Source organism: Lithohypha guttulata (genome assembly GCF_036872675.1).
Source record: "Lithohypha guttulata strain CCFEE 5908 chromosome Unknown scaffold_4, whole genome shotgun sequence".
NCBI lineage: Eukaryota > Fungi > Ascomycota > Eurotiomycetes > Chaetothyriales > Trichomeriaceae > Lithohypha > Lithohypha guttulata.
In genome coordinates, this window is record NW_027042753.1 from 3,471,130 (window position 1) to 3,487,980 (window position 16,851).

At 49.3% G+C, this 16,851-nt stretch overlaps 7 protein-coding genes across 7 annotated transcripts; 2 read left to right on the forward strand and 5 right to left on the reverse strand.

Moving 5' to 3' along the window:
* Positions 1–454: 454 nt before the first annotated feature.
* Positions 455–1,403, forward strand: LTR64_006428 (uncharacterized protein; the record flags this gene model as incomplete). Its single annotated transcript, XM_064900759.1, has 2 exons — positions 455–1,333; positions 1,389–1,403. 2 exons carry the CDS (start codon positions 455–457, stop codon positions 1,401–1,403), a joined length of 894 nt encoding a protein of 297 aa, XP_064754071.1.
* Positions 1,404–2,152: 749 nt separating this feature from the next.
* LTR64_006429 (uncharacterized protein) lies at positions 2,153–3,520 on the forward strand (the record flags this gene model as incomplete). Its single annotated transcript, XM_064900760.1, has 1 exon — positions 2,153–3,520. One exon carries the CDS (start codon positions 2,153–2,155, stop codon positions 3,518–3,520), a length of 1,368 nt encoding a protein of 455 aa, XP_064754072.1.
* Positions 3,521–3,887: 367 nt separating this feature from the next.
* On the reverse strand, positions 3,888–6,506 carry LTR64_006430 (uncharacterized protein; the record flags this gene model as incomplete). The annotated part of the gene is made up of 2 exons (XM_064900761.1): positions 3,888–5,711; positions 5,787–6,506. The coding sequence occupies 2 exons, from the start codon at positions 6,504–6,506 to the stop codon at positions 3,888–3,890; spliced, it is 2,544 nt and encodes an 847-aa protein (XP_064754073.1).
* Positions 6,507–7,891: 1,385 nt separating this feature from the next.
* TNA1_2 (High-affinity nicotinic acid transporter) lies at positions 7,892–9,161 on the reverse strand (the record flags this gene model as incomplete). Its single annotated transcript, XM_064900762.1, has 5 exons — positions 7,892–7,900; positions 7,943–8,261; positions 8,311–8,483; positions 8,604–9,091; positions 9,143–9,161. 5 exons carry the CDS (start codon positions 9,159–9,161, stop codon positions 7,892–7,894), a joined length of 1,008 nt encoding a protein of 335 aa, XP_064754074.1.
* A 685-nt stretch (positions 9,162–9,846) lies between these two features.
* On the reverse strand, positions 9,847–11,388 carry LTR64_006432 (uncharacterized protein; the record flags this gene model as incomplete). Its single annotated transcript, XM_064900763.1, has 3 exons — positions 9,847–10,831; positions 10,879–10,964; positions 11,020–11,388. The coding sequence occupies 3 exons, from the start codon at positions 11,386–11,388 to the stop codon at positions 9,847–9,849; spliced, it is 1,440 nt and encodes a 479-aa protein (XP_064754075.1).
* Positions 11,389–12,935: 1,547 nt separating this feature from the next.
* On the reverse strand, positions 12,936–13,468 carry LTR64_006433 (uncharacterized protein; the record flags this gene model as incomplete). Its single annotated transcript, XM_064900764.1, has 3 exons — positions 12,936–13,105; positions 13,158–13,358; positions 13,411–13,468. 3 exons carry the CDS (start codon positions 13,466–13,468, stop codon positions 12,936–12,938), a joined length of 429 nt encoding a protein of 142 aa, XP_064754076.1.
* Positions 13,469–14,091: 623 nt separating this feature from the next.
* LTR64_006434 (uncharacterized protein) lies at positions 14,092–15,962 on the reverse strand (the record flags this gene model as incomplete). Its single annotated transcript, XM_064900765.1, has 4 exons — positions 14,092–15,194; positions 15,246–15,350; positions 15,403–15,559; positions 15,669–15,962. The coding sequence occupies 4 exons, from the start codon at positions 15,960–15,962 to the stop codon at positions 14,092–14,094; spliced, it is 1,659 nt and encodes a 552-aa protein (XP_064754077.1).
* Between the last annotated feature and the right edge of the window lie 889 nt (positions 15,963–16,851).

The window sequence follows — 16,851 nt, forward strand, 5'->3', positions numbered from 1 at the left end:
TAATGTGGTCTAAATGCATACCTTATGCATCGAATTAATCCCCAACTCCCCAGACAAATCGAGCACTAAAGTCTCTAAACTTTTCGAGAACTTTGTCGAAGATGTCGGACTTCCTTCGTCGAATCAATGAACAAATTTTTCGATGTGAAAGCTTTGTCAGAACACGTCATGCCTACAGGTCCGAGGAAAGGTATCACGCAATCATCGACATTACAAATGCATGAACCCAGCAAGAGTTGGAAGGACATATGTATATATTGAATATCTGTAAGTGCTTTGTCTCAGGTGTAGTTGTCATTCTGTACGTCCCATCTTACATACACATTGTACGATTTGCTCATATATGCGATTCGTGACATCTCATATACGATCTGCTCTGCGTCCAACACTTACACAGCAATTGCCCTTGGCCACTCGATTCAGTAAATCGATCCTTCAACGACAAGCCTCCACCATGACGACCGCATCGTTCAAGTACATGGACCCTGCGTCCTACGTTGTCAGCTCTGAGCCCTTCGTCAAGCCATGGGGCAAGGTTGACGATGGTGGCCGATCCTACAAGTATACGGATACAAAGAGATCTGTGGAAAATATCCGAGGCCAGGAGAACAACTTTGGTCCAGATGTTTCAGGCTTCGGGGTCTATCACTACCCTGCTAAAGAGAAGGCTTTCACAGATGACCAGCAGGTCCGAGATGGCTATTACAAGGAGGTCGAGCAGCTCCTGATGGATAAACTCCCTCAGAAACCTACAAAGGTCGTCATATTCGATCACACCATTCGCAGGAATCAAAAGGCCTCGCCACGACAGCCAGTGCAGCAGGTTCACGTCGATCAAACTCCAGGCGCTGCTGCCGTCAGAGTGCGACGTCATGTGCCATCTGACGAAGCTGAAAGACTTCTCAAACAGCGGTACCAAATCATCAATGTATGGAGACCAATCGGTCATCCTGCATCCGACTTCCCTCTTGCAGTCATCGATTGGCGCACCACAAAACCCGAAGACTTTGTCAAGGTGGATCTACTTTACCCAACCAGACAGGGTGACGACGATGGAGATGACCGAGGAAAAGAGGCCGCGGTAGCGTCCAAGGAAGAGAACTCGACCGCCGGTTACGAGATCAAAGGAGAAACGTACGGTGTGGCTCCTAGCGACAATCATCGTTTCTTTTATATGAAGGACATGACTCCAGAGGAGGCCATGTTCATCAAGTGCTTCGACTCTCGTAGCCAAAGTGTGGGTGGTGTGCAAGACCTCGCAGGAATGACCCCTCATACAGCTTTTGTCGATCCGAACTCGCCAGCCGACGCTCCTGGACGACAGAGTATTGAGGTGCGCTGCCTTGTATTCTACGATGATTGATTGTCTATGTTACAGCGTGGTACAGGTTTTTGTTTTGTAGCATACAATTTAGCGCTTTGATCAGTCAGCTTCCTCACATGTTTCAATTATATATGTTCCATCACTAGCTTTCCCTTCGAGATGCACTAGTAATATCGATGCAGGACACCGAAACGTGATGCGAGAATGTATGCAACGCGTTTCAACTCGCATTTCGGATGGCTACTGCGACGCGATGTGGAGCAGCCTAACCCTTCAACCCAAGCTCTGACTTGTTTGTCAAAAATGTTGACATGTCTATCCAAACTTCGATTCCTGCCAACGACGTATCTGCCACTGCCAAGTGTTTGAGCACAACCTCAATCGTACCACACTTGTGATCAAGCACATCTTTAGACTCTTCGTCAATGAACTTATGTCTTTCGAGACATGGTAGGTGTCATGATCCGCTATGCTATCACCTTGCGTACGACACACCATCAGACAGGCCTTCTGCCTCAGAGCGCCTCTTACTACAGCCACGCGTGCATCATGTTCTACAGCAGAGATACCCGATATATATTATGGAGTAAATCCGCTATGACCTCGCCAATCTTTCAAGCAGCTGGTCTGTTTCGTCTCTTACCTTGTCCAACGTGTCGTACCTGTGACCAGTAAAGCGCCTTCGTTCATCTCCTTGGTATACACCTCCTACTTTTATCTTAACGTTTGCAGCTGAATCTCTCAAAGCAATACTACAACTCTGCGGCTTTTTCTTCGTGAGGAGTATGAACTATGTCTTCACTATCTAGCACGACAAGTCAGACGACCATGCCATTTCCAACGTCGACAGCTTTTCCAGGAGCATCACAACCTCCACTCGACTCCGACAGCGACGATGAAGACGACTTGAGTGACGACGAAAGCGAGGCAGATGACGACGAAAACCACGATGGCGACACAAATCACACATCTAAGTCAACTTCGAATACTTACTCCAGTACATCTACGACGTCCTCTCTAACCTTAAGCTCGTCCTCCAGCAACGCTACCACTATCAGTACCACGACATTCAATTCGTCAACGACCTTCGCGTCAAGTAGCACCGCTCCACCCCTCACCACCTCGACATCTGTTATCTCCAGCACTCCAACCAATCCAGGCACGACGACATCGACCCAAACTCCAGCAAGGTCTACAGGTCAAGACCTCACCTCATCAAACCCGGCATCAGATTCGAATCCGTTTCCAAACAACGTCGCTGATCCAGCGTTTGAGGCCAAAGCTACTTCTTCACCGGTCGGTACTGCAGGAATCGTCCTTGCCGCAATCTTCGGCTTCATCGGTTTGGTGACCACTATATATCTCTTCTATCGCCTTATGCGACGCCGCAGATCTTACCACCGGAGCGGATGCCGAGGTCCCGATCCTAGCAGGCCAGATACTGCCAAAAGCGAAGCGTCCCTCGAGAAAGGAGACATAGCCAACTGGCCTGCTGCCAACCAAGAGACAGGAATCATATTTGGCCACCAACCACGATCATCCAATGACACACTGCGGCAGGAGGAAATGCATACAAGAACAGCAGGACGCGGCCGAGGCCGATCATCCTTCCTAAACAGAAAATGGTATTCTACAGGTACTCAGTTCGCAAAACCTGCCGCCAGCACGAGGACTCCCTCGATACCACCCACTCCTCCTCGCTGGGGCGCACCGTTCTTCAATCTAGGTCTTGACCTTCGTCAGTCCGGGAAACCAACCGCTCGACCGAATTCCATCACAGCTACTAACCCCGACCATTCCAGCACAGGGACTGAGACTACAACCCCAGATCGAAGTCCATCAACCCGTTCAACCGGTCTGGGACACGCAAGAGCCTACGCTCACCACGACACCTCTGCTCCACGGTCCTCAACCAGAGTGACATCTACCATCAGCAGTATCTCGAGTCGATGGCTGAGGAGACGAACCGATATCAGTACAAGACTACCAGCTACGAATCGAGACGTCAGTGAGTGGTACAGCAGTAGTAGCAGTGGCAGTTCTGGCTCATCTTCGCCGACAAGCAGTTTAGGCACGTTAACACCTAGTACTGTCGGTCGTCAGTCGAGGGAGAGTCAGAGTTCGGTACCTAGATTGCCTCTGCCGATTGCTTTGAGTGGCAGTCGAAGATCGAGTGGGCCGTGGATGGTAAGCTAGTAAATGACGATGTAGCTACAGTGTATAATAAGAGATGATGAGACTCTACAGCATGTTTATGAGTGCGGATATGCACCTTCGCGTGGATGAGATGGACAGAAATTCTTACTCGATTTGTTCTGACTCGCCCAACACGTACTCGTGCAGGCTAATTTAATCTTGTCGCCTTTGATAATACGTTGTGGTGGTATCTTTTTTGTGCACTACGCTCTTCCCCAGACATAATCCCACTGGACTGCGTGGAATTTTCCTTGATAATGATAAATGTTGTTACAAACCTCGAAGGGCATGTACCGACAATGGCAAGGTCACAACACCTAGCTCTTGCTCACCTCCACGGCTCGGCGAGATCTTGCTCAGCTCAGTGTCAGTCCGTATCTTCCCCATCACTGGTCAATCGGCTCGTATCCGTTGAACTGTCTGCAGCCTCACTCCCATCAGCTGGTGTGAACAACATATGAAACCGATCTCGAATGTAAGGTATCTCCAGTAGAGCCTCAGCTCGCGGGTCCTTCGTATTCTTTCCAGCACTTGCATTACCAGAACCAGCCTTCGATTTCTTGTTCTTCAGCAGTACCCTCCTCCTTTCAGACTCGAGCTTATCGTCCTCTTGCTTCATGGCTTGATTGAGCTCGAAGTCTGATGGTAGATAGATGAAATCTCTTTGTGCAGTATGTGCCAGCAATGAGTGCTTATTTTGCCAATGTGGCACAAGGAGTGATAATGGCTGAGGGTGGAGGGTTTCTCGTGGCCGACGTCCACTCGCTGACTTCGTAGGGTCTTTCATACACAATCCACATTTGAACTTGAACTCGACGTTTGATTGTGTTCGGGTCTTTATTGCCCCTTCCATCTCCTGCAGCTGAGCGACAGTGAGGTCAAAGCCTGACTCATCGCTTTCGTGTAGCCTCGATAAGGTTCTCGCAGCGTACTCGAAAGCGATCCTGATCATGGCGGCAGAATCCAATCTTGTGTTCGCTAGTATTTCTACAGCCTTGCAGACCCAGCCCGCAAAATCGTCGTCGTTAGTGGTCGGATCTTGTATTGGCTCAACTCTGTCGAACATGTGCACCTCATCCTCGACACAATGTGATACGTATTTCTGCTCTTCGTCAGGATGCCATATCAAGCCAGGGTTTGCCCTACGATGGTACGGTAGAGCGGGTAGAGTCTTCGGCCAAGGGATGTGATACCATGCCAGTTGCTCCGTGTACCTTCGAATTCGCGACTGTATTGGAACAGCAAAGCGCCAGAAGTGTAAGTCTTCCCCGACAAGATCGGCATGCTTGTTTCGAATGTGAACCATTAGACCATCGAATGTGAAGGTTCGGTGACAGTCAGTGCGCGTGCAAGCCATGCAGCGTAATGAGCTTGTTATCGTTTTCGCACGCACAGGACCTTTATTAGTAGCAAGTGGCGTGAGTATCTCAGTCACAACCACTCGAGCGTCATCTAGCAGTAGACGATATTGACCAGTGCTTCCATCACCATTCAAACCCTGGGGCTTATTTGGCGCAGCCTCGTAAGAACATCGCACACTATCGAGCAGTTTAAGAAGTACGTCCTCATCATGTACGATGTCAATGAGATTAGTCACCTCACGGTTTGCAATGTCCAGCACGAACTGTTGCTCCGCACAACAATTTCCCTCTGGACCGGGCTTGTCGCCTTCATTGTGCCTCCTGCGTCTGTGGATAATCAGCTTGTCGTAGAGATCGTCTTCGATTGACGCACGCCACCCGGAATCGTCTCTTTCCCATTTGAGCAGCTGTTCAGCTTGCTTTCGTAGCTCAGGTATATCTATCTTGGCTTTGAGCCCATCCCAAGCCCGTAAGCTGGCAGCATTAGGTGTGTCGATAGCTCTGTGGTAGGCCGCCATCTTCCTCAGAACAGCCGGTGTCATCGGCGGGTCGAGTCCTTCAGCCATGTCTTGAAAGAAATCCACTTTCTCCAGCTTCTGGGACGTGTTTTTGACCATAACATCATGCCCGTCAAATTCCTTAGCAATCTCAATCCGCGCCTTTGTTCTTCCCCAGTGGAGGCGTGTCCAGAACAGAAAATACGAAGGCTCGGTGACTACTTTCTGCGTGAAGTCCCTCTTTAAGTCTTCGAACTCGTCTTTCATAACACAATAATTACCAGGATCGTCTTGAAACCTCCACATTTGAGTTTCGTTGTCGATAGGTCTGACCTGCGAAAACTTTCCTGCCCACATACTGCCTGCGGGGAGCAACCCAGCCAGGTGGTTAGGTATTGTTTGTCTTACCTCAGGCTCGAGCTTTTCGCGAAATTCGACGTACTGCTGCGCTTCTTTTCCATCAATATCTGGTCGTTGGGTCTTCTCGCTAAAGCATTGTTCGCACATTCGTAACATGAATGCCCAATACACCTTCCTGGTGAGTCTTTGCGTGCAACCTTTGATCTGGCAACCCCGACCAACAAGAAGCTTCGCAAATTCGAGTTCATGTAAATCATGTGGACATTCTGGTAGCGACGGACCGTATATGTATTCTCTCGCTTCTCGCCAGATGGACTGCTGCTTCAATATATCGCGGAAGTCTCGGCACACGAGTCGAGCTTGAATCAGAAATCTGGGGTGACATCTTCTGAAGATAAGTGACCAAGCGTCTATGGGCACATACGCAGTCACTGGCTTGCGTGAAGTCAGGCGAACAGCCGAATGATTCATCGGGTACCTGGATACTTTGCGCTTCTTCAGTGGTGGTGCATCTGATTTCTCTCTACGCTCGGTGAAACCAACTGTTGTCTTGTTGCATGCGAATGTGATTGGAACATTGTTTTCATTGTTTGAGACCTCGCTTGGTAGGGTACCGGAGCCGGTGTCGTTATTGGGCTTAAATCTAACGTTGAATTGGTTCAACTGAGATTTTCCGAAGCCCGATTGTCTTTGGTCCATATTACGCTTCGCGGGAACCTGTGGTTGAACTTTGAATGTCATCTGTCCCGGCCCTTTCTGCCTGCCCATGGTTCCTAGTGCGGGTATCGCTGTCGATATCGAATATCGATGTTGAGGCAGGAACTTTGCACGGTAGAGCTCAGTGCTAAGGATCGTATCTCTTACACAGAGAAGCTATTGAAAGGCTTTGTGCTTTAAGACATGCAATAATCTGCCGCCTTGATGTACCACGCTGTCATGTCATCTCGGGGTGTCATTGAGGACCTGCAGTGGCTATATAAACCACGAGGCAAACGAAATTATATTGTTGTTCTTCTCAGGCTCCGAACAGAATATCTCGAAGAGACGACCATGTACCGCATATAGTACATGTACTCATGACACGATTCCTTTTATTACCCAGGTGTTCAGCATGATATTTGAATGAGGTAGACATGAATTCCAAGCTATAGGGAAGTGCCGGGCAGACGCCACCCAAGAAGGAGCCTAACATCACGTGCCAGCGCCTAGAACGTCTTGATAGTAGCATTGGCAGCCAAGGATAATTAAATTGACAAACCTCCAACTTCTCGCCTATTCTGGAAAAAAGAACGGGTTCTCAGATTGTGTCCCCCAAGCGATAACGAGTCCTGTGCAAGCCAGGACATGAAAATCACCAAGTTGAAGATTAGGAATGTCCCGGTTTTGTAAAGCAGCTAGCCAGATACGCATGTAGCAACAACAACTTCGACAATCAGACGGCCTTGACGGCTAATGAGTTCTTACGACTTGAGTGCACGGAAACGATGCACATTCCTTTGCCATCAACGCACAATTCCAGGTACATTGACATATCGTCTCTGAACTTCGCAGCCGAACCTCCAGTATCAAATGTCCTCCCTTACACGGCGATTGCCGCGAGTAGCTTCGCACAACGTCTATAACATGTATCGATATTCCGGGTTGAGGTCTCCTTTCTCGACCTTCTCGTATTCTGTAAGGCTTAGATCAGGACCCGCCTTCAGTCTGCTTCGATTTTGAGTCCAGACCGCCACGAAGTACAGACAACAAGTGAAGGCGCTCAAGCAGATGAAGCCCAAAGACACACTGTAACCAAGCCGAAAGAAGTTCCTCGCATCCGAGCTTGGAAAGATATAGGTGGAGATGATACCGCCTATATTTCCGAACCCGACTTGCCATGCAGAACCTACTGCACGGCGATGATGCCCGCCCAGGTTCATCTGGAACCAACAAACAATGATCGGCATTGCAGCATATACACCCGAGGATGCCAAAAACAATGCCATATATTGAACATTTCTATTATCGTGGACCGTCAAGAGTACCCCAAATCCAGCAACGGCAATAGAAATAGGTATGAGTGTGAACAGAAATCTGTGCCGGGTCCAATCCGAAAATGTGGCTATCAGCATTGACATAGCGAACGATACAGCCCATGGCGGGACCGAGTGCAACTAAAAACCCTGTGTCAGTATATGGTTTTTTGTCATGGCTAGAAAGCTCACCTGAGTCTGGATTGGACTGTATCCGTAAGATCTGATGATAGTAGGCGAAAAATAAGCATAGCCATAGGCCGGAACGATTAGGCCGAAGTACATAAAACCGCCCAGAAAGAACTTGTAGTCCTTGAAACAGTTGAGAACGTCCTTGCCCGTGATTTTCCGTTCTCGAGCCGATTTTCCTTGGTCATCTTGCAGACGAGCCTTGACAAACGCAGCTTCCGCTTTAGTAAGCCACTTTGCTTCTTCGGGAAAGTCGGGTATAATGAAGAAGAATATGAAGGAGACAACGCAGGTAAGAAGTCCTTCCAGGATGAACACCCATCTAGACTCATATTAGCTCGTATTGTTGAAACCAAGATCCCAAGTCGTACCTCCAGCCCCTGTATCCTGAAAGGCCGTCCATCTTGCCAATGGCGGATGCTAAAAGACCGCCGAAAGCTCCGGCTAGAGATGTACTTGCGAAGAAGAAAGTGTATCTCTTCTGTGCCTCTGCTCGAACATACCACATCGAGATCAAGTAGAAAGACCCAGGAAACATGCCGGCCTAGGCTTGTGTCAGTCTGTGTAGAATAGTACCACCAACGAACAGCCCATTGAACGGATCTCGCCCTAGGCATTTGGGTTGTGTTCAAAGGGTACCCAATTGAATGGATTTGAGACTCACCTCAAAGACACCGAGCAAAAACCGTGTTGTCATCAGCCCACCCCAGTTATTGACCAAACCTTGGCATAAAGTGACCAGACCAAACATGAACATGCATACGCTTAGCCAGACGTGAGGCTTCAGCCTCTTCAAGATGAGGTTGCTGGGGATTTCGAATAAAATATAAGGTGGGAAGAAAATTGTCAGCGCCGTACTGTACTGAATGGGTGTCAGGTTCAGATCGCTGGAGAGCCCAAAGACTGCGGCGTTGGCGACATTGGTGCGGTCGAGAAAGGCCAGCAGGTACAAGATAGAAAGCACCGGGATAACACGAAGGTCGATCTTCGTCATCAAACGACGTTCAGAGATACCCTCCGGAGGCGTAGCATCCGAGTATGGTGCATCGGTGCCCGTGGTATAGCCAGCAGCTGGATGCGCGATGTCAGGGTCATATTTGGACTGTCCATGGAGACCGTTTGTATCGTTGTGATTGACTTGCTTCTCATCTGCTGTGAAGGGTCAGTCATGGGTTGTAGATGGTATTGCGTGTTGGAACTCACTCTCTAGTGCGAAGCGCATAGTGCTGGTAGAGTATACCGTATGTGTTGTGTACTTTGTGGTCGCGAAGTGTATGCGAAAAGTGTAAATATCAAGTTCGAGCGGAAAAAAGTACTGTGCGGTCTCCTACTCTAGTCTTGATCATCATAAACCTGTTGTCGGAAGCAAGACCGGCCATAGCTTCGACAACCCATCCAAGCACTGTGACAGGTGGGAAACTTATGGAGATCGTTCCGCTATTGGAGTGTTGACTGAGCAAGCGTAGCTTCGGCGCGGACGCTAAGCCATGGCCATACACAGATGAATAATCGAGTGCCAGACAAACAGAGAACTTGCAAATTTTGAACGCCTGCCTGACATGGACTCGTGCCAACTTCGTGGAGCAAGGCAGGGATTCAGTTTTGTGCACGGACAGTCACAAACGATGGAGCTAAACACCCCGCAAGCTTGGCATACACGCTTGGCTCAAATGTACTTCAAGTTTCGCGAACTCGTTCGAAACTTGTTCGGAACTCGGAAGAGTAGACAGGCACAACTTTGACATAGGTCTTCCTCAGCGCACGTGTTACCAGGCGAGTTGAATTGGCTTATAAGAACGATTGGCAGTGTTGTTCAGCTCATGTACAAACTTCTAGATATTAGAACAGATAGTCAAACCCGAAAGTCCTTGACGAGGCGGCACTATTGGCTGTCAACAGTACCGTCACTAGTCGTCACGGTCATCCTCATCGCCACTATTGTCGCCGCGCTTTCTCTTCCCCTCCTTCGTGCCTTCTTTGCGAACTGATATCTTCACGCCCTGATCGGCAAATTTCCGGCTTAACTCTGTGCTCTCTGCAACACCAGGGAACTTCTTTGCACTATAAACCTTGAAAGCCTGAGAGAATCGGGTCGCTAGGTAGGGTGGCTTCTGCTCGAGCAGACCTGCAGTAAGTCCCTCGAGCCTCCTGGTACCATTTTTAGCTGCTTCAAGGTTTGGGCCTGCCGAGGGAGCGGTATTGTGTTGTTCGGCGAGGCGAAAGACCTCCTCGTGGCTCATATCATCTGTCTTCAACCCAACATTTAGGAGGCCAAACTTTAGCCTGAACCACTCCTCATTACGAACAGACAAATCGGAGAAGATGAAGAAAATGCCTGTCTTACCATCAAGGTCCTCCAACAATTGGCCAGTCTGCACGAAATTTCCAATCAGATTCTGTGAGTAGCGCTGACCTAGATCTTCATGCCGGTTGGGAGGAGGAGTTGGTGGCGGAGCAGGACCAGGAGGCATTCGAACATTCGGTGGCGGTAGTGGTGCTTGAGTGGGAGCTACTCCATACGGAGTTGGCGCGGGCTGGAATCCGTACTGTATGCCCGCGATTTGGGGAGGCGGATTGAGAATTGGTGGAAACATGCCACTGTTTGGTCGTGTACCATGTACAAAAGGACTCTGTCCGTTCTGCATGTAGTGACCGCTCGGCAAAGCGTTGTGACCTGCGTATGGAGGACGAATCTGATGTGCCGGGTCGTTCTCAAGAACTCGCGGGGCGACTCGAGCAGGACTTTGTGACATGACTGTGGTGGGATATCCACAAGTCATAGAGGTACTGATGATGGCCTGACCTGGTGCAGTTTTGACACTACACCTCTCATCTCGTGCATGTATGTCATAAATCCAGGCGAAGCACACGTACTGCGACACCTCCAGACCACTGTATCGCGTCAATAAAACGTTCGGACCATGTGCGGATGCACCTACGCATTCTTGTAATCAATTTCCTCCCCGGTCTGTGCATCCCTAATCACTGCTCTAACGATTGGTGCTGTCGAGATAGGTCTTCGATCCTGGTGGAAATGTCAGTCTGCGGCCCTATCAGCACTAATCACTCTGTCAGCTCACCTTGTCCCCAAATCCGCACATACGAGCTCTAAGTGGCTGCTGGACCACATCGAGGGCGTATGTTCTGCCATGTTGTGTGCGAACTTCGGCTGGTGGATCAGGAAGTGATCGTCTTATAATCTCTTCCTCTTCCGCGCCTTCGGATTGACTAGGACTTGGCGGTGTATATGGGTACTGCTGGGTGTCTGTGTTTTGGTGTTGGATGGGTGGTTGGTACTGTGGGTAATGATGTGACACTGGTGGAGGTCCCTGATTTGGTGTGTAGCCTGGCGCTTGTGGGGCACCTTGATAATTCAACTGGGAGGTAGTGTTCAGCGGCGTCTGAGCTGGCTGCTGATAATGGGGAGGGTTCTCTGAGTACTGCGACATCTGGTTCGGATGCTGATATTGATGATGTGATGACTGCTGAAGATAGGGGGAATCGTAGCTATGTTGTTGTGGACGAGATTGGTGCAAACTCGCCTGATGATGATGTTGGCTCATGATGGTTGCGAATTTGTAGGGAGAAGCGTGGGCATACAGATAACCAGGAAAGAACGAGCGGCTCGTGGATGTAATGAGACTTTGTAGGGAGAAGTGACTTAGGCACCTAGCAATTTGGTCCAAGTCGTCGGAATCTGCTCAAGCTGGATCACCAATAATGTACTCATCTCTCCAGCATTGAGCTTGTTAATTCCCGAAAAGACTTAGTCCTTGTGGATGGCTCACACAATCCCGCACCCTGTTGTTTTCGAATGACGAAAGGTGGTGTTGCAAGTGCTGTGCAACACAAATAGATGGAGCTGCAATATAGAGCTCAATGGCTACTTAAGTAAGCTCGTCGTTCGTGCAATTTGATGAAAACCTCTCGTATAGTCAAACGTTCGTTATCTGCTATTGTGGTCTATTTGGGTCTGAAAGAAGGTCGATCGACGCAACCTCGAGTCACACGCTCATGCTATGGGTTAACGAAGTAAGTCTTGTTCAGCTCGTGATTCTAGTCTGGTCCCCAACAACGACTCGCTCGTCGGTGCTTGTCGCGTGATGCGGGCTTTTGCGGTCGTCTTCGAGCTCGGTAGTGATACAGTTTATGTTTGCTGGAGGATGTCGCATGTACAAACGAGGGAATTGAGGCAGCTGAAGAAAGCACAATTGTGTTCAATGTTCAGAAGAGTTATCAACAGCAAACTTTGTACAACGTCTGCAAAGCCACGAGGGACCAGTAGGAGCCTGACAACCTCGAAGCCTGTAAAATCCGTCTATCCGCGGTCTCACAAAGCCGAGTACTTACTCTACCTGTGCATGAACATTTAGGTTTCTGCATGACACTCGATGCTCGAGTTGACTCGCACTATTGAATGGTACGCCCTTACAAAGTATCAATGATGATTTTAGCTATTTACGCTATTGACTGAGGAGGTTGACACTCCCGAAATGTGGGTGTCGATCGATAGCTGAAGAAATAGCTTCTAAAGATGTGCGATACCCAATCAACTGTTGAGCGAGTCAGTCGTGCTAACGGCTTTCCATCACAATGCAGACTTGACTCCGGAATCTCAAAGCGTAGTGCAGGCATGCTTGCGTGTTGCACAACAACATCGAGCCCATCAGTGTTAATCTATGTTCCTGGTCTCTTCAGTAAATCGTCTAGCCCTTAGGTTCAACGCTACTGCACGAGTGGAAGGAAGTTCAAGGATAGTGAGATGTGGCAGCACGACCTGTGTTCGGCGGCACGACCGTGTTGAATTGCCTGATAGTCCTTTCGAAGATACACGTAACGGGAGTTGTATGCCCTTGGTTAACTTTGCTCCTGCAGTAACGACATTGAGGCAGATCCGCTATTCAAGCAGATGGCTGGCCAGAACAGTTCACATTAAACTATGGGTATCTCAATGTTAGGCGCGTCTCTTGACGACTTGCTCCTGCAGCGGAAGCGTTTATTCTTTGTTAGATGTGCTAGAACCCTTGAGCGCTTCCTTGGCCTTGTCAGCAAGACCTTTCAGACCACTTCTGTCCTTCGAAAAACTGGCTGATCTTAATTTCTCGTTTTCAGACTTGGCAGTTTGACGTTCTTCCTCCGTCGGTTTGTAGATGTTGCCACCACCACCTGTAATTGTGTCAGAAGTTTTAACCTTTGCACGATGCATTGTGCGCCCTACCTCGACCTGTGTGGACGTCACCTTCAGGCAGGGCAATGCCTGGCACATCCACGTCCTGTGCTATACGCGCTGTTGCTGGATTGTCGTTGGTCACGATGTTTCCTGTACCACCTCGACCCGTGGTATAGTTCCTGCTCTTCAGTGTCGGGGTTGTTTGAGGAGGGAGTGCTGGCGACTTGTCGGACTTGGTGGTAATGTTACCTAGCCACTGGTTAGTCGAGCTCGGTCGTAGACATACATGGTGTGTGTATACCTGCGCCTCCACGACCAAAGTGATGGGTCATCTTCTCTCCTCCTTGCTGTGTAGACATGTTTGTGGTCGTCTGTAGGGGCCTCTCTGAGTGCTGCGGGGTTTAGACTTTCGCTGGCCAAGTTGATCAAGGTGATCCTAAGCAGTTCTAAAGTAAGCAACTATAAGGGTCAGAGCATGTAGTGCGTGTATCTGTCACGTAGAGATCACACGAAGGGCAACCGTGGGAGGCACATGTCATTTCCAGTCACTTCATTCTGAACACTGGGCAAAGCTATTGCGAGCTTGACGTGCTTCGCGGCGGTCACACACGTGAAAGGATTTTTGCAACCAAATCATCGGCGCTGAACGTGATGGGCGGGAAGAGTTTTGTATCGTAATAGATTGAAGTTTAGAGGGCTGGGCAGGCTTCGGCACTCCAGGCGCCAACCAGATGCGGGTAGCTCTGTCCCAAAACTATTCGGATCCACTCTCGCTACTGCCCTTGGCGATCAGCAGCAGGAGTCTATCCGAGCTGATCATACTTCCTGCAATTATCTAGGATAGAAGGGCGTGATACTCTCACTGCTGCAAGTTTTAGAGCAATCTGTATTGATCGAAACTCAAGCATGGCTCAGCTGAGAACGCAGAACGGTCGAACATGACCGCAAAGTCTACGTTGCACTAGCCAAGAACTTGCCTCTCTTATGAGGTTAAACCATAAGCAGCTCTCCAGATCTCACATCTACCACCATCGATAGCAGCCACTGGCGCACTTGACCTCAGTCTTCCTTGACTATCGAGCCCTCCCAATCCGCCAATAACCTGCAATCCCCCGCCGATCACACCATTCCAACCAGGTGCTGGCCCGCCAGTTGGATTCTTCGCGAACGTCGCCCACATATTCTGCATGAGCTCACTCAGCCTGGCTTGTGTCTGTGTCGCATATCCCCTAGCAGGGCTATTGTATGTCGGGTATGTGCCAAACACTATCGGTATTTCTGATGCGTGATATGGCCCGAAATTTACTCCAGGTATCGGCTGAATGTTTGCAAAGGTGGCGTTGTAATAATATCGCCAGGCTGGTATCCTAGCTGATGCTGTGTCGTTCGCGACAATAGCAGAAGGACATTGGAATCCGACGTCAGTATATATGCGTGCTATCTGATCGGTCTGGGTACTGATTCCTGCTTGCCCAATGGGGTATGCGGAAAGAATAACCTGAATCTGAGCATCTGTTATACTTGGCAAGGTGGACCTCAAGTACGCTACAGTATCATTCTGCGTAAAGGTGAAGAGGATGCCCTCGTTAGCGTTCGTTCCTGTCATGATGGGAACTCGAGCGATGTTTCCAGCTCGACGTGCCGCCTCAGGATATTGCAGCTGCGTATAGTTGTCTAGAGTTGGACGAAACGCGATAGCACCTCTTTCGATAATGCTCTTCAGCGTCGTTGCAGGTGCTGCTCGGGCACATGCAAGATCATCACTTGTGGTGCAGTTTAGTTGGCTGATGAGCCTTGTCCAGCTGGAAGAATCAGCTCCTAGTCTTGCCGTGACAGAGGATTGACCAGATTGCATAATTGCTGCATTGAAAGGAGGTGGACCATCTGGTGCAGAGGGTCCGAAGGACGTGACGAGAGAGTCGACAGAGAACGATCCAGCGCTTTCACCAAATATGGTGACTCGACTCGGGTCACCACCAAAAGAACGTATGTTTCGTTGAACCCATTTCAGGGAAAATCGCTGATCGAGATAGCCAAGATTTCGTGCTGTGAGAGGCAAAGAAGGGGCCGATGGAAAGCCAAACACTACGTATCAGGTGTCAGCAGCGAACGATGCAACGATTGTGTCAAACCAACCATTTGTTCGATAATTCGTGGCCACAACGATCACGTCTTGGTTGGCCGCAAAACTGCTTCCGTCATATGCAGCTTGCCCATTGTATCCAAATTGCAAGCTGCCGCCTTGAAGCCATCAGCTAAACGAGCTGTAGTCGTTGTGTTGGTATCAGCTTACCATAAATCCAGAACATAACCGGCTTCAATCCGCCACCATTCTGAGCACCTGCTGGCACAAAGATGTTGACACTCAGACAGTCTTCTGACTCAGGAGGAGCTGGGGTGTTGAAAGCCGCAATAGTGAAATTTCGAGATGACTCCGGATAATTGAATTGCTAACAACGTGTGAGTTACAGTCCGATTCAGGAATCCCTCAGCGAAGAGCTATAGCTGGTGGTGCCCATCTAGGCAAGCACAAGCACGGGATTCCTAGAAGATTCTTACCTGGATACAAGCGGGGCCTCTCTGCGTAGCCATATATGCCGACGACCATGGCGTTGCACTTTGAGCGGGAGCAAATCTGGTAGGGGACGCTGCGAATGGCACTCCCAAGTACTGATTGACCACTGGGCTTGGTGCACCAGCTATGGACGTCTGGGTGCCAATGACAACGCCAGAGTCAATCGTTGCCGACGGTGCTGATGTTGTCGCAGCTTGTCTCTGAACATTCTGATGAGGCGGTGCGCTCGCCACTATACCTGCCAGGAGTGAAGCAACGCCAAGATTGAGCATAAGCATGTTGTCGAAAGTCCGTCGTTACAACGTATGCTACTGGAGCTTACAATGTCTTTAAGGAGGATGAAGTCTTCCTACATCAGCGGAATATCTTGCTCTTACTATAGAGCTGGCGCATCGGACGTCCATGCCAAAAGCGGTAAGTAGCTCAAAATCTATGAAGCAGTGACCACGATCTGGGGATGTGCCGACGAAGTTCGAGGTGCGGAGTACACAGTAGCCATTGCACAGTACACGCATCGCCTGAGGTAATCCATGTCAGAGAAGAAGCTAACGTGAAAATCTGGGGTATGTCGCGACCTTCCCTTGGTACATGTGCAGCGTAAATGAGGTCAACAGTGATGTTGCGCTCGGGATCAGTTCTTAAAGGAGCAAGTAGCGAGCTTCGAGTACCACAAATCTTGAAGGGACCTCGGTCTGTGAGTGAAGCTGTCCCAATTAGGCAGGTGATTTGGGAATTCAACCAATAGGCTTCCTACGTAAGCAAGATGACTATTTATGCTGAAGTGACTGCAGGTCTAGGATACCAGGCCGTTCAGCAGATGCCGAGTGGTTGCGTGAGACGAACAGAGATGTTTGTCGATGTGACTCATGCGATGTCACACTGAATGACATGGTAGCAGTGCATGTCTATAGAGTGTCGAAGATAAAATTTGGACTGTAAGGTATTTTGACTTTCTTACATTTTTATAACCCCGGTTTGCAAATGTTGGAGGGATGCCTTCACTGAACACTACATGGCTAGGCCTGTTCTATTTTCTTTAGAGTAACATCTACGATTCGGCCGAGTCGTCTACCGGGTACAATACTACGATGCATCTGCTAGAACTCACAACGTCATTGAAAAGGCCAACGAAATCATACTGCCCAACAAATTTGAATGTGCTTTCTC